This window comes from Carettochelys insculpta, chromosome 30 (genome assembly GCF_033958435.1).
Source record: "Carettochelys insculpta isolate YL-2023 chromosome 30, ASM3395843v1, whole genome shotgun sequence".
Classification (NCBI taxonomy): Eukaryota; Metazoa; Chordata; order Testudines; family Carettochelyidae; genus Carettochelys; species Carettochelys insculpta.
In genome coordinates this window covers 8025010-8041340 of record NC_134166.1, presented here as the reverse complement: position 1 = coordinate 8041340, position 16331 = coordinate 8025010, and the positions used below count along the sequence as shown (strand labels likewise).

General features: G+C 52.4%; 1 protein-coding gene across 1 annotated transcript; it reads right to left on the bottom strand.

Annotated features, from left to right (window-relative positions):
* Window positions 1-9720: 9720 nt before the first annotated feature.
* Window positions 9721-11550, bottom strand: LINGO4 (leucine rich repeat and Ig domain containing 4). The gene has a single exon (XM_074981126.1). It carries the CDS (start codon window positions 11548-11550, stop codon window positions 9721-9723), a length of 1830 nt encoding a protein of 609 aa, XP_074837227.1.
* Window positions 11551-16331: the final 4781 nt, after the last annotated feature.

Here is a 16331-nt window from a genome sequence, read left to right as displayed (position 1 = left end):
CCCTCTAAAGAGGATGGAGGGAGGCTGCTCTCAGCAGTGACAGATGGCAGAACAAGGAGCAATGGTCTCAAGCTGCAGTGGGAGAGGTCTAGGTTGGATATGAGGAAAAACACTTTCCCCAGGGGGAAGGTGAAGCACTGGAATGGGTTACCTGGGAGGTGGTGGAATCTCCATCCCTAGAGGTTTTTAAGTCCCGGCTTGACAAAGCCTGGCTGGGATGGTTTAGTTGAGGTTGGTCCTGCTTTGGGCAGGGGGCTGGATGCAACGACCTCCTGAGGTCCCTTCCTGAACCTAGAATTCTTTGATTCGATGATCCTGTCTTCTGACAGTGGCCAGATGCTTCATGGGGAATGAAAAGGTACAAGGCACTTCTGAGTGATCCATCCCCCTATTGTTGTGTCCTAGTTTCTGGCAGTCAGCGACTAGGGACACCCAGTGTGTGGTGCTGGGTCCCATCCTCCAGGGACTTTTTTTTTGAACCCAGTTATGTGGTCTTCCCAGCGTCCCCTGGCAGTGAGTTCCACAGGTTGACCGTGAAGAAGTGCCTTGTGCTTATTTTATGCTTATTTAAACTCTGCTGCCTGTTGATTTCATCGGTGCCCCTCCTGACTCTTGCGTTATGTGGAAGGGTAAAATTCTCCACATCGCTTGTGATTTGGTAGATCCCTATTAGTGGGGCCAACAGCTACTGCAGGCCCCAGGGCGGAGTCAGATGGGGAGCTGGCTCCCTGCCCCTGGAAGGGTCAGGGCCAGGAGCAGAAGTGGGGGGCGGGGGCCAGGGCAGTCAGTCCTTAGGACCACTTAAGCTGTGGCACTGGGCCATCCCCATCCCTTGCAGCTGTAGGGAGCAGGACAGCACTTCAAAGTGGGCTGGGCATCAGGCTGCTGCCACTGGCAAAGTAGCAGCAGTGGTGGCCAGTGCTCCAGGCCCCTGTGCAACTGCCCCACAGGCCTGTCCATGGGCCTGATCCCTATCATATTCATCACATTCCCCCTTAGTCACCTCTTTTCCCGCTCAGCGTTTCCAGGCTTTTCAGTCTCCCCTCATGTGGAGGCTGTTCTGTCCCCTAATCCATTTCATTGCCATTCTCTGTACCTGTTCAGAAGTTTCTCCAACCCCTCAGCTGGGATGTCCCATGGGAGCTGGTTCTGTTGGAAGGGACTCCGGGTTTGAATGCTTTCACAGCCCGACATCTGCATTTTCAGCAGCATTATACTGAATAAGCTCCTCCCTGCCCAAACTACATCTCACGTCACTGCCTGTACCTCACCCCTGCCCCTCCGGAGACTCAAAGCACCTGAGGCCGTATGCGAGGAAGACTTCACCTGTTCTAAAATGCAGCTGTTGCTGGGGTGGAACACAGCCACCATTTTCCACTACTTTTGAGTGTGATTGAACTGGAGCAAAGGCGGGAATTTGGAGAGCTTGGTGACTGCCTCAGCAACAGGCCTGTAATGGTCATATCTCTCCAGCCTCCCATGAGGAAAAGTTGGGCATGGCTTGTGCCAGTGTCTAGCCCTGCTGCTCTGGGGATCTCACCCCATCATCCACCCATGAGCATCAGGGGTCATCCCCAGGGTGCCCAGGCAAAGCCCCAGGCCTTTGGGAAGACAAGGACTTGTGCAGCCAAGACTTTCCAGCAGGTTCCCCAGGCAGAAACCCCTTCATCCCTTGGCTGTGTGATCCTTCTCCTCTAGAGTACCACCCCCTAGGAGCCTGGATCCTCCTTCTAAGACCCCCACCCACCCATCTCTAGGCTGAACAAGCTCCACAGGGAGGCTTGGTCAAGGCCCATGGGGCCAGCAGGGCTCTTCCTGCTCGGGGCGGGGCACTGATCCAGCCTAGGGCCTCACCCTGCTGCGCTCAAGGAAGGGAGCTTGGTCTGTGCTGCTGGGTGTGTTTGGGAAATGGAGCTTTTCAAGGTTTTATCTACCCCCTCTCTTGGAAGTCTATGGCAGCTCCCTGATTTTATTTTTCTTCATTAGGGAAGGCAGGACAGGACCGCAGGCTGTATTAGCATTACTGGCTAGTGTTTCGACCAGTGGACTGGGACTGAGGACTTCTAGGTTCTCTTGTGTCAGCAGGGGAGCTGGGTCTGGTGGTTAAAGCAGGTGGCTGGGACCAAGGAATCCTGGATTCTCAGTGCCAGCACAGGAGCTGGGACTGAGGACTTCTAGGTTCTTTTCCCCACTCTCGGAGGTGGATGGGGTGCATGTTTAGTACAAGGGGGAAAAATGGGAATCTGGGCTTTCTCCCCAGCTGATTCTCTCCGTGACCTGCAGCGAGCCCATTCCCCTAATAGAAAAAATATGATCTACACATGGCCTTGCATAGGGCTTTGATTTCTGGGGAAGCAGCACTGAGCTCAGGAACTGTTCAATGCTTAAAAATTGGGCAGCAGCATCTCTTCTGCTGCCAGTCTGTGCCCTTCCCACTGGGCTGACTCTCCCTCCTGTGCCAATTTTTTCCTCTAAGCCCAGGCAAGCCTCTCTGAGCCATCTACTTCTTATTTCCAGCAGCCAGGATCATTTGCGACTGTGGGCTCCCTCATCTGACAGCCGGCGCACCCTGCAGTTATTAGAGCTTTGTGTTTTGCAGAGTCATGTGCTGGCTTGGAACCTCTGCCCCTCTGCAAATTCAAAGCCAGAGTTTGTCACTTGGATTTGGACCATCTCAAGAAGCAGCTTCCTGTTGTCATTTCTCCTGCCTGGCTGTAATGGAGGGACCACAAAGGACCAGGGCAAATAAAGAGTAACAAACCCGAAAATCCCTCCAGACCTTTGTCAGCCAGGAACTTCCAACATTTTGCTAAGGATAATGAGTCCACTCAGCCTCACCTGAAGGGTTGAGGCCTCACACCCTGTCATCCAGGCAGAGAAGCTAAGGCCTGGTGAGTTGCCCAAGGTCACAGAACAATCACATGACAGAGCTGGAAAGAGAACCCAGGCGTCCTGGCCTTGTACTACAGTGCAAACGTTCTAATTGAATGGCAAAAAACAAGCAGTCCTGCAGTACCTTAAAGACTAGTGGATAACATGGGAGGGATCACTTGACAATCACCTGTTCCGTTCATTCTGTTTGGGGCACTTGGCATCAGCCACTATCAGAAGAGAGGAACTGGGCTAAATGGATCTTGGGTCTGACCCAGTCTGGCTGTTCTTATTTTCTTAACAATTTTATTTATTAGGTAATGAGCTTTCATTGGTAAGACCCACTTCATCGGGGTCTTACCCACAAACCCTCATTTCCGAATAAATAAAATGGTCAGTCTCTCAGGTGCTACAGGACTGCTTGATTTTTGTTAAAATACAGACTCTCATGCTGACCCGTCTAACACTCTGATCTCCTTATGAAAAGCACTAAGTATAATTATTAACAACCGTTCTAGTGGGCTTTTTTTTTTTTTTTTTTTTTTAAAACAAGGAGTTGAATAAGGCCCATGACTCTACAGGAAATTATTACAAGTAAATTTCTCTTGTGTGTGCTAGATTTCAGACCCAATACTGTAGATACTGCCAGTTGCCTAGCTCACTGTGTGGGTGTCATAGCTGGAGAACTGCCATTGAGCTGGGCAGCTACACGCGAGAGGTAAAGTCTAATCCCTGCGAAAGAAGTCCACCATATTTACCCACTACCTGGTTTGGGTGTGTCCCCTACTCTATGGCCAGTGCATCTTCCCTAGTAGGTCGAATGATATAGGGTGGCAGTCCCATGCGTGGCTCTGGTGCCTGCTTCCCAGCTGCAGGGGAATGTCCCCATCTGTCTTTGTGCCCCTCATCTCATAGCTCATTTCAATGAGAATATTGGCTAGTGGTTGGAGCAGGATCTTGGGAGCCAAATGCCCTGGGTTCCATTCCTGGCTCTGGGAGAAGAGTGGGTGGGGGTAGGAGTGGTTAGAGCAGTGGCTCTGTGAAGGACAGGAGTAGGAGCAGTGTTCCCTGTAAGCTGAGTGCTTGGGCAGCCACCCAGGAGCGATTCAGGTGCTGCACAGCTGATTAGCAGACTGCCCACAGCAGCCTGTGTTTCTACTAGTAGTACACATCCACATTTGCCTTGCTGCACATAAGATATATTCCACCCATGGGATGGAAAAAGTTAGCGGGAACCCTGTCGGGGAGTCCTGGCTCCTCTTCCCAGCTCTTGCAGTGTAAACAGACACCTTGCTTGCCTGCTCCATGCCTCAGTTATGAAATATGAACTACCCCAGGTTGCAGCCTGAGAAGATACACTTATAAATGACCGGGGATCCTCGGCTGGAAGAGCAGCCTGAGTTGTCAACCTTTCCTCCTGCAGCTATTGCAGAATTCTGCTAGGGCTTTTTTGCTTCTACTTGGTACATGTGAAAGACTTGGAGAACCCTCAGAAGCCCACCGCTGAGCTCCATAGGTGGAGCGGGGTGGGAGGGTAGGGAAGAGGAGGTCCCATGGTTCAGATCTTGACAAGAACACAAGAGCAGAGAAATATTAGCTCACAATAAATATTGGAGCGTGCAGCTAAGACACAACTGGAGAGAAGCTGCCTTCAGTGGCCGAATGGGAGGTTACTGGGCAGGGAGTCTGAAGACCTGGTGTTTAATCCCAGCTCTGCTACTGACCTGCTGTATGAGCTCAAGCATGACCTGGCTACTCTGTGCCTCAGTTTCCCCACCTATACCCACTGGATAATGAGCTGGCCGTGGAAATTGCATTGAGTGTCCTGTTGAAGGCTGGAATTTCAAAGGCACCCAATCAACTTTGGAACCTTGCCCAGTGCCTTGGGCAATCCCCATAGGAAAGCCCCCCTCCCACCCCTGAGAGTCAGCAGACCTGCCAGCAGCTGCATCTTCAGAGAGAGAGATAACAGGGTAGGAAGTTGGGTGCGGCAGTGAAAATGGACAAAGGAGGTTGATTAACCCCACTTACAGGCCAGCCCTCCAAAACCCAGCCTGCTTGGCCAACCTTTGCTGGGCTACAGCCATCCACCCACACTGGCTGCTGCCGGTCCCAGCTGCTGTTTGTGAGAGTCATGCCATGTGGCTTTGGGCCTGGTGAAAGGCTCCCTGGTTTTCTGTGGGCTTTTGATCAGGGCCTGGCCCAGGCAAAGTCATGAACTTATGCTGGTGGAGAACTATGGAGATGGTCCAGCTGCCCAGAGGGCCACATGAGACTCCCCCTACAACCATGGCATGGACCAGTCAAGCACTTGGGCTGCACCAGGGTCTAAAAGAGGGGTGTGTGTCACAGCTTGCTTCCTGCAGTGACCCCCCTGGCCAGGTATGCTGCAGTCCCTGCTGTGGGAGCCAAGGTCTTCTCCAACACACCTGCCCCAAGGACATGCTGGGGACCATGCAGCGCCTCACTCCCCCTGGAAATCAGCACAGTTGTTCCTTGGCTGCTTCCTTGCTGGGAATGGCTGCTACAGCATACAGGGGTGGGGGTGAGTGTGGGGAGGCAGAAGCAGAGGCAGGACTCATGGGTCCAATCCCAGCCATGGCATGTGATTTGGGGCTAGTGGTTAGAGCAGGGGGGATTGGGAATCAGGACTCCTGGGTTCTACTCCCAGGCATGGAAGGAGGAAAGGCCTGGAACTCAGGCATCCTGGTTTGAATGACTTACAGGATAACTTTAAAGCCAAACTCGGTGCCTCAGTTTCCCCTTTCACAGAGGTTGGGGGGGGATGACAGTTAATGCCTCAGCTGAGCCAAAGCTCCTGAAAGAGGGTCCAGAACAGCTGTCCTGACAGCACACTGTCTCTGAATACCTGACCACCCACCTCAATTCAAGGGCTTCTGGATTTGGGTCTGGTGTAGAGAGAGAATCCAGCTGGGGAATTTCAAACAGGAGGATGAGGGCTGTTTACAGACATGTCCCTTGAGCCAAGCTGGCCTGCAGCCCTGGCACAGGAAGCATGTGAGAGAGGTCATGGGCGCATTGTGGGCTGCAGCTATTCACTTTGCACCCTGCCCTCTCTCACCTGTGGAAGCAGCACATGTCAGAGCAGCCCTGAGGCTGCTCTAACTGACACCAGGGATCAGGCAGGGCACAGGGAGCTTAAAGCTGACACCTACTGCAGCGCTACTCCTGGCCTTTCATCCCCATCACTGGAGCAGGAACAGAGCCACTGAGAACCATGGTCTGAGGCAGGAGTCAGCAACCTTTCCAAGGCAGAGTACTCAAATATGACCTTTGGACCTCTATGTACCAGCAAAGAGCCAGTGATACTTTTTCAAGTCACTAAAAGTTCTACTTACAACAGCTACATTAAAAATGAATGAATCTGCAGCACTTTACCATTCAGGTGGCAGTTGGTAGCATTAGTTGATCTCTTATTACTCCACAGGCAGCACAGTTTAAAGCCCCCAGCTGCAAAGAGGAGGGGAGGGACTAAGCTCCTACCTTGAGTGCCGATGCAGATCAGCTCATGTGCCACTCTTAGCATGAGTGCCGGGGGCTGCTGAACCCTAGTCTGTGGCCTCTTGTGAATCCTGCTCTGTGCTCACAGCCATGGCTAGGAGCCAATTTCCCTCTTAAACAATGAGCCCCCACCCCCAGCACACAGGTGACAGAAATCTCTCTCCATTTGGCATGCCCCAGATGTAATTAGGAAGCTACTGGGTTAAATCCAAACCTCAGCCAAGCTGCTGTAAAAATGCAGGGGCCAAAATCTCTCAGGGTCCTTAGCGGTGCTCCAATTTCTCCAAGGAGGGAGTGGAAAAAGGCAATTGAGAAAGACGGCTTGAGGGGAGATTTATTTCCCAAGTAGCACCAAAGACTACGAGCAGCATGACAGACCAAGCCCAGGGCTTTCTGTGAAGGGGCTGGGCTACATGTAGGAAAGAACATACAACATGTGGGGGATGGCTTTGCTACTAATCAGGAAAGAGAGCTTGAAGTCATCGTGGATAGTTCACTGAAAACATCTAGGCAGTGTGCAGCAGCAGTCAAAAAAGCAAACAGGATGTCAGGAATCATTAAAAAAGGGATAGAGACTATCTTATTGCCCTTACCGAAAGCCAGCGTATGCCCACATCTTGAGCACCTCAAAAAGGAGGTTTTGCCATTGGACAAGGTTCAGAAAAGGGCAACTAGAATGATGAGGGGTTTGGAATGAGACCCATATGAAAAGAGATTAGAGAGAGGAGGATTTCAGAGTTTAGAAAAAAAAAAAAGGAGACTAAGGGGGGATATGATAGAGGGCTATAAAATCATGAGTGGCGTGGAGACAGCAAATAAGGAAAAGTTATTTACTTGTTCCCATAATACTGTATGAGAACTAGGGGCCAGCAAGTGAAATCAATGAGCAGCAGGTTTAAAACAAATAAAAATAAGTTCTTCTTCAGAAAGCTCACAGTCAACTTATGGAACTCCTTGCTAGAGGAGGCTGTGAAGGCTAGTACTGTAACAGGGCTTTAAAAAAAAAAAAAAGAGCTAGATAAATTCATGGAGGTTAGGTCCATTGATGGCTATTAACCAGGATGGGTATGGAATGGTGTCCCTCACCTCTGTTTGTCAGAGGATGGAGATGGATGGCAGGAGAGAGATCACTTGATCATTACCTGTGTGATTCACTCCCTCTGGGCACCTGGCATTGACCACTGTTGGCAGACAGGCTACTCAACGGCATGGACCTTTGGTTTAACCCAGTTCTTATGTTTTTAAAGGGACTGTGTGTGTATAAACCACCAATACTAATAAAGGTCACCTGGGTTTCTTCTTCTTCAGGACACACGTCTCTAATGCAAAGCACCTGGCTAGTTGCAGGCAGCAGGGATCACACCTGCCTGTAAAACCACAAGCTCCCCAGCCTGCACCAAAACAGGCCCCTTTCAGCTCAAATCCAGGAGCTGACTTAGCAACCTCAGTGTGTGGCCAATACCAGGTCTCAAGGGAGCCTAAATCCCACCCTGAGCAAAAGTAGCTTCCAGAGTCATACCCCTAACATCATCTGTGCCTGAAATTCCTTTGCCCCGGGACTCCAGAGCAGTTTCTGTTTACTGCACCCAGGTGGGAAATCAGTATAGAAGGGGTGATGGACCATAGATGTCCTCAGTTTGGATTCTGCTGGGTGGAGAGCCTGGAGAGCTGCCGCTGCAGTGTGGGTACCACTTGCCCAAGGGCAATGCTCTTGACATGGTGTCCGCACAGTGACAGCACCCCGAGCCCATCTTGAGCTTGTCCCAGGTGGTGCAGCTCTGCAGAGAATGCGGCAGACCTTGGAGCTCTGGAGGGAACCAGCCACCGGATAGCAGAGACACCAGCACTTTAGCTCCTGTGAGCCGATATCTTTGCAAATAATTCCTACAAAACTCAGGGGCTTCACTTTGTCCCTGGCTCTCTAGGCTGTGAGTTACTCCCTGGCTGCTGTGTTTCTTGGGAAGTGGGGTATAGTGGTTAGCGTGGGGTGGCACGTAAGTATTTCTGGTGGTTGCACCGTCTAGTGTATTCCCAACTTAGCTGAGCGACCACCGGGCTGATCCATGCCTCCTTTTCCCCATTTGGATGTTAATACTACAGCTTGTGAACCCTCTAGTGGCACTCACAGTGTTCTGAGACATGCCAAAAACCAGCCGGAGCCACTTACTGTATGTAACCAGGCCTGGCACATTCCTGCACAGTGACTGAGCGCAGTTATTTAGGCCCCAGCTGTGCCTGCCTTGTTCATAGGGTTGTAGCATAAAAGCAGAGAACACAATGCTGCGCAGCTCTGTGCCTCAGTTTCCCAATCTGTATCACAGGGATCATGTGATTTACCTGCATCACAGAGTTATGGTGATGGGGTAACTCTCAATAACCATCCCTATAGAAGTACTTAGTATTATTTATTATTTTCAATCATCTGGTTTGTGTTAGCCCAGACTTCCAACCCCAGGGGTTTTAACAGAATGCATTCAGCAGCACGCTTGTTTTTTTGCCTGACATTAATAATTCACTGCAGACTGAGAGGTTGTAAAAGGAGGGGGAGGGTGATGAACATTTTATCTCTCCCCAGCACAGGCCATTAAGGTTCTGAGTGATTTCAGGGACAAAGATGACTCCAGGCCTGGCGAGGACACTTCCTGTTTTTAACTATTCCCCATCTACCGCCGTTATTTTAGCAGAGCTGCCGAAGCCCCTGATACGTTGCCCCACTCTGATGGTCTTAATCATTTCTCCCACGTTTCTGCTCCAGTGCAAGGAGCGAGGATCTTATAAAAGCCCACAGCATCCTTCCTTCTCTACCACAGGGCACTTCCTCTCTCCACAGTGGTAGGATGTTGGCATTTCCCTTAGGCTACCCAACCAATGCACCTCAAACCTGACCGCTTGGTGGATAAGCCCCACAGCTCTTCCACCGCTGCCACTCAGCAGTTATTGAGATGTGACACCTGTCCCTGGAGACTGTCAGTTTCTTCCCCAGAGGGACCTAACTCTCCAGGCCAGGTTAGAACAGGTGACCTAGTGGTGAAGGGGGGTTACAGTCCAGTCTCTGCACCACCGCGTCCATAACTGCTCCAGCATCTGCCTTAGCACCGAATCTGCAGCATCATCACTAGGTCCAGATAAGCTGACAGCCAAAAAGCTCGTTGGAAGTGATTTCCGCTTTGTGCTGACCATGAGACTCCCTGGCCACTGGCGCTGCTACACTGGTGGAGCGTGGGCCTGGCCTCAGCAGCTCACAAAGACTGCATCAGTTCTCTGCCTTTTTCACTTTCCTTCTTTCCCGCGTTTACAAAGCAATAGCCAGAGAAAAGGGCCCTCTCCTCACATGAGTTTCATGGCAAACTTGCTGCCACTGCCACTGCTGCGTGGCTTGTTCCAGGACTCCTGGGGGTAGTGAGGGACGAATTCGAAGGTCGCATGATGCTTAACCTTCCCTTTGCTCTTGCTCCAGAAGAAGATGAAGATGAAGCAGACAGTGACCGAGCTGAGGAATGGCAGGAAGCCCATGGCCAGGACTCCCACCAGCGTGCCCACGTTGATGAGGGGAGTCTGGAAGGCCTCTGAGCTGTTGAAGATGCTGCTGTTGAAGAACGGGAAGGAGTCATTGCTGAACTGGGCGTAGGGGTTGCTCACACGAAGATGCACCATCAAAGTGTCGTTCCCTGCCACGTTGCTAGCGACGCACTGGTAGGCGCCGCTGTCCTGAACGAGGGCATAGTCAATCACCAAGGTCCCGTCTGCCAGGACCCTCATCCGCCCCTTGTGTCTGGAGTCCAGGCGGATGTTATGAGGCGAGACCCAGTAGATGGTGGGATGGGGATCCCCCTCACCCTTACAGCTCAGGGTGGCTTTGCCCCCTTCTTCCACGCTCACCTGCCGAGGGGTCTTGTCTGGGATCTTAGACTTCCTGCAGGTGAAGTGACTGGGCAGGAGGACGTCGGAGAAGTCCTTGAAGACTTTCCCTTTGACCATCGTCGGGCTGGCACAGGTGGGCTGCTGCCCTCCAAAGTTGAGCCTCCGCCGCCGCCGGATAATCCACAGGAGCCGGCAGTCACAGGCCAAGGGGTTCCTATCTAGCCGCAGGATTTCCAGGTTCCCCACTGAGTGGAAGACCCCTTCCTCCAAGGTCCTCAGGGCGTTACCGGAGACATTGAGCAGCCGGAAGTAGTTGAGTCCTTGGAAGGCACTTGTGGCGATGGTGGCCAGGCGACCTCCAGTGAGGTGGAATTCCTGAAGGTGCAACAGGTCTCTCAACCGCTTCCCATGGATCATCGAGATGGGGTTGTGCGAGAGGTCTAGGTAGCGGAGATACACTAAATGCCGGAGCGCCTCATAAGGGACAGTACTGAGGTTGCACTTGGTGATGGACAAGGAGGTCAAGTTCAGGCCGAAGAGGCTGCGGGGCTCCAGCATCGTCAGGAAAGGCCAGCGGTTGATCTCCAGCAGGTTTAAGCGGTGCAGCCGCTGGAAGGCGTAGTTGTGCAGGACGCTGATATTCAGCACTCTGAAGCGGAGCTCCACCAGGTTTTGAAGCTGGGCTAGGGCGAGCTGGGGGACGCCTGTCAGGTTGCACTTCTCCAGGGTGAGCTGCTGCAGGCGGACCAGCCCACTAAAGGCTTGCGGAGAGATGAAGACCAGGTGGTTGTCCCCAGCTTCCAGCCGCCTCAGGTTGAACAGGTCTTTGAAGGAGTGGTCCAGGAAGATGACAATCTTGTTCTCGCTGATGTCGAGGACAGTGAGGTTCGGGAGGCCCGTGAAGATTCCAGGTGGGACGATTTTCAGCTGGTTACTCTTCAGCCTCAGGATCATCAACTTCTTTAGACTGTTAAAGGCTCCGGGCTCGATATTGGAGATGATATTCTCACTCAGGTCCAGCTCCTTTAAGGGCTGAAGGCGAGAGAACATGCCCTGCTGCAAGGTCCGGAGCCGGTTCTTGCTGAGGTCCAGGAGCTCGGCGTCTGGGGGGATTCCCCCCGGCACGGTGGTCAGATGCTGGCGGATGCAGAAGACAGACCGGTCCTGGGAGGAACAGTTGCACCTGGAAGGGCAGCTCCAGCTGGATCCCGTCAGGAGAACCTCCAGGGTAATGAAGAACACGAGAAGCCAACACACCCGAGAGAAGGGAGAGTCTAGGAAAGGCCCAGCCACCATCTTACCGGCTTCCTGCAAAACGAGAACATCCCCCAGTTAGAGAACTAAAGCAGATCTGCAGCTAGACGGCATCTGGCCCATGGGTGCCCCTGGAGAGTCACGCAGCCGGCCCGTTTATCTATGGGCTAAACCCTCAGCTTGTGTGGATCAGAACAGCTTCACAAACCTAACTCGGCTTGAGTGTCTGGCTCCTTGTTCTTTCCCTTGGTGACCACCACCATAGTATTCGGCCAGGGCACGTCACTGCACTGTCTCCCAAGGATCCCTTATTGAATGTTGCCTCAATTTGCCTCCCCATCTGCCCATCTGGTAGGGGAGAGGGCCAGTGTCTGACTTGCTCTCCCTGCAGGAGTGCTTCAGATGTCACAATTCCTCCATAACACCTAATACGTCTGCAAACCCTTGACCTCAGTTCACCTAACGGATGAGATTCGCAGTGGTACGCATCGGGGAACCAGAGAGACAGAAGGGACTTGTCCAAGGTCACACAGCACAGCACTAGGTGTTCCAGGGATGCCGCATCACCCCCTGGCTGGCAGGGTTTCCAGTTTGGTTCAACAACTCTCAGTTCCCCCACTATAAAAACTGTTCCAGCATCCCTGTCAGTTTCAGAGCCAGGACCAGAACCCAGCTTCCCAAGACCCCAACCAGCCAGCTTCCTGCTAGAGCAGTGCTTCTTAAACTACCCTCTGTGCAACCCTGGTGTGCTGTGAGCAAACTGTAGGCGTGCTGTGAGCATCTGGCACTTTTTTGATATCATACACTGATGGTCTCTATTTGCTGTTATTAAAACCAGATACAAGGTTACTTCTTCAGTGCTATGATACCGGATTAAATTGCTTCATATTGATTGTGCTGTTTACATTGCTGTGGGTTTTGTGTTTTTTTGTTTGTTTGTTTTTTCGGTCTGACAACAATTATTTTTCTTGAAGAAAATGTTCATAGGCGTTCCGCATAAAAACTATTATTGCGTGGTGCTCTGTGGCCTCAAAAAGTTTAGGAAACACGATGCTAGATCACACGATGGCTGAGAAACCTTTGCTGCCTGGAGGACTTCAGCTAACCAACATCAGAGGCTCCCACCGGCAATGTGATTTAAAGTCTGTTTGTGACTCTCACTCACGCCGCTGGCTGCATTTTGTTTTTTTCCCCCTTAACTTTGGCAGTCCCGGTTAGCATTTCAGGTGGAGTACAATGGGTCAAGTTCAGTACTGGAAGGTCAGTCTAAAAATTCACTGGCCCTGGGATGTTTTGTTTTATTCTTAGAACAGAGGAAGCCGCAGGGATCTTGTCTAGTCCAAAAGGTGTTGGACAAGTTTTGAAGGTTTCAGAGCATAAATTCCTGAAGCACTGATGGGTTTTGTGCACTGTCTGTGTTGTACCAAGCGCCTTGCAAGCGAGGGATTTATGAACGGGGCCTGATCCAGCAGGGGAGCTCTCTCCAGGGACAGGTGATCCAGCTCCTTTCATCTTCAGCCAAGGCTAACCAGGATATGGTCAAGCAAGTGAGTGATCTGAGGCTGAATCCCGGCTGTGAGGGCTGGGGAACTGAGTGGGGAAGTGTGGGAATTACCCCTGCAGCTGCCATGAAGACAACCGACAGGACTAGGGCCTTTTGCTGGTTTGTGCTCAGATCCAGTGGGAATGAAATACACCTGGAAATACCCAACCCAGCCCACCCAGGATGCAGCAGTTGTGCGGGCCTAGACCGGGGTGCTGCTGGTTCTGGGGACAATGCAGAATAGCCCCGTCTAGTATCTGCCACGGCAAGGTGCAACAGACTCAGACAACCTGTCTTTGTCCCTTCCCTGGCAGAGGCTGGCTTCCCGGACCAAGGGGTTGCCATGGAGTGTGGGGTCACCAGACCCTGCACCCCAGATGTGAGACTCATTCAGCTGATAGGACAGAGGGTTTCTTATGCAACAGGGACACAGTGGAGAACAAACTTGTCAGCACAGAAACCAGAAGCTGTCAATATAACCCATGCTAGGGAGAGGGGCCCAGAGGGGGTCCCTGAACCGGGGCCCTGGCCCTCCTTCCTCCCTCTCCAGCCAGAAGAGACTCCACATTCAACTGCCCAGTTCCAATTCAAACCAGCCAGGCCCCTTCTCCTTTATTTGTCCTGTTTCCTGGGGGAGAAGGGTGTCACCTGGTTGCCTAGGTTACAAAGAGCCAGGAAGGCCTGGTCTACATGTGAGAAATCATCACACTGCAACTCCCTTCATCGCTGTGCAGTGATGCTGTGCATAGGGAAACCAAGGCACCCACCTGTTGCTCCTGGACAGTAGGAAACACATGCAACTTAACTAGGGGAATCAAATCCTCACACACCCACTTCCTCACAGGGGTCGGTACAGAGACAGACACTCTTTGACAGCAGAAATGCCCCACTCCCATGGCAGGAGGTTTAGCTGCTGGGAGTGATAAAAGGTCCTCTCCAGCTGGCATTGTCCCAGCCTTCCACTACCGGGTGTGAGGCTACAAGGAAACAGCAGCAGGGCACAGAGTTGAACCTGGGTCTCTTCCACGCCAGCCAGCCCATCAGCCACATGCCCCGGCCACAAGGGACGTGACAGCCCAGAGCCATGGTTCCCAATTTTATCTGGCCACGGAGCCCTTTTAAACTTGAAAGAATTTTGCAGGACCCCTAATAACTGTCTTATATGGGTTAACCCCTCTCAGCCCCAAACCCGCCCCCCATCTCCAAGCTTAACCCTCCCAGCCCCAAACCTGCCCTCCCATCTCCAGGCTTATCTCCTCTCAGCCCCGAACCCACCCCTGGGACTAACCCATCCACCCACAGGGGCTTGCAGCCTAACCCTGCCTGAACAAACTCCGCCTGAGTTAGCTCCTCGCTTTACCTCACCCAACATGGCAGATGAACCTACCTTAGCCACTGCTGCTCCTCCGACTCTAGTCCCGAGGGCCGGATTTCATTGGCCGCCCTGTGGCAACGCAAGAGGCCGGTTGCAGCTAATGAAATGTGAGGACCACACAGGAACCGCCGGCCCCGTCCGGCTCCCCTTCCGGATAGCCATTGGCTCCCCTTGCCCTGCTGCTGCTGAAATAATGGAACAAAATTCAGTTGGTTTAATGGCCGGATCCCTCCCGCTGCCCTGCTAACCTTTAAACCTATTCGATTCTATTGTTCCAGCAGGAGCAGGGCAGAGAGCTGCAGGGGAGTCAGCGGCAGCAGCATCTGGAGCCTCAAATGACTCCTGCTTGCTGATCCCTGATCATTTTCTCGCAAAACCCTTATTTGCACTTTGCAGAACCCCGGGGTTCCATGGAACACCATTTGGGAAACACTGGCTGGAGAAAGGCACCTTGGGCTGTTTAATTCCAACCCACCTTTCCACCCACCCATCTGCCACCCCCAAGAAGATGCACATGCCTTTAATCATCTCCCTGGCAGGTGTTTCTCTGCACAGCCAGCTCCAGTCACGGCAAAGTGGTTCCAGGTTTGCTCCCCAGTGTCCAAGGGCTCTCACCAGCCCTGCTGTCTGTATTGCAGCTCATGGCCCACTGTGGAAAAAGAAGAGTCAAGAGCAGAAATGGTCAGCCATTAGCCATCCCACCCATGCAGACACGTCAGCAAGAACTGTCTGCAAAGGAACCAGCTGCTTCAGAAGGAGAGGGGCAGATATTTGCTCCCCTGCTGTCCACGGGACTGAGCCCTTGGACACAAACCTGGCCAGGATCTGATGCTGAAGCCTTAAGAGCTCCAGACTTGAAGGGCTGCTGCATCGGCCACCAGCTGGAAGGTGCATGGAGAAGCACGCCCATATGAGAAAGATAGCATGACTCACTGGTTAGGGCCCAATCCTAGGGCTGGGGAAATGTGGGTTCATTTCCTGGCTTTGCCACTGACTGGCTGTGTGACCTTGGACAAGACAGTTACCCTGTGAGTCCCCTCTGTGTATGGGAATAACAATATTACCTAGCTCTTCACCCCTAGGTCGCCTAGGGCATTACAAAGGAGGTCAGTATTATTAACTCCATTGTGCAGAGGGGAAAACTGAGACACACAGCAGAAGCAGGGACTTGCCCATGGTCCTCCAGCAGGTCAGTGTAGAGCTAGGATTCAAACCCAGGTCCCCTGAGTCCCAGTTAAGAAACAACCTGTCTTCCCCAGAACAGACTGCATTGCCTGCTCCTGATTTCTGTGCTGCTACGTCTGTTCTACGCTGTGTCCCTTCTCTTCTATGTGATCAATGAGTCACATCTGCCTGTGGCTGGAGCACAGGGCCTGGTGCCCTCACGCTCAAGGACAAGCGACTTTTAACAGCGCTTGCGCCAGGCGGGTGAGGATACCGTAGCGTGGGAGACCATTATGAGCTGAACACCCCTGGGGATTTCAGCATTTCTGTCTTGCAACCGCCACAGAGGCCTGGGCAAGGCGGAGGCAGCTGTTCCGCACCCGCTGGCTCTCCAGCCCAGAGGCGTGGCTTCCTCCTAGCTGCCTGGGGCAGCCAGCCTCCCTTTTCAGGGATGCCGTGTGGCTCTCCAGCAGGCCAAGGAATACAATCTCCCTTGAGTGCCCCTGTGGCATGGTGCCAGCACTTGCATTAAAATGTAGGCTACAAAGCAAGGGATGATTTAAAAGGGGAAGAACATTCATCAGGGTGGTGGGGGAGTTGCTTGGAAGCAGTGGGAGGACAAGAATTCATTGGAATGGGAGCCATCGCCTTTGGTGCGCCTGACGACGAGGAGAGTGTCATTGGTGGAATAAGGTCTGGCACGCATAGGGCTTCCTAATGCTGTCTTTCTCTACCAGCTAG

Coding starts and splice junctions, on each gene's coding strand:
- LINGO4 (XM_074981126.1), bottom strand. CDS start 11,550: ATGGTGGCTGGGCCTTTCCTAGACTCTCCCTTCTCTCGGGTGTGTTGG.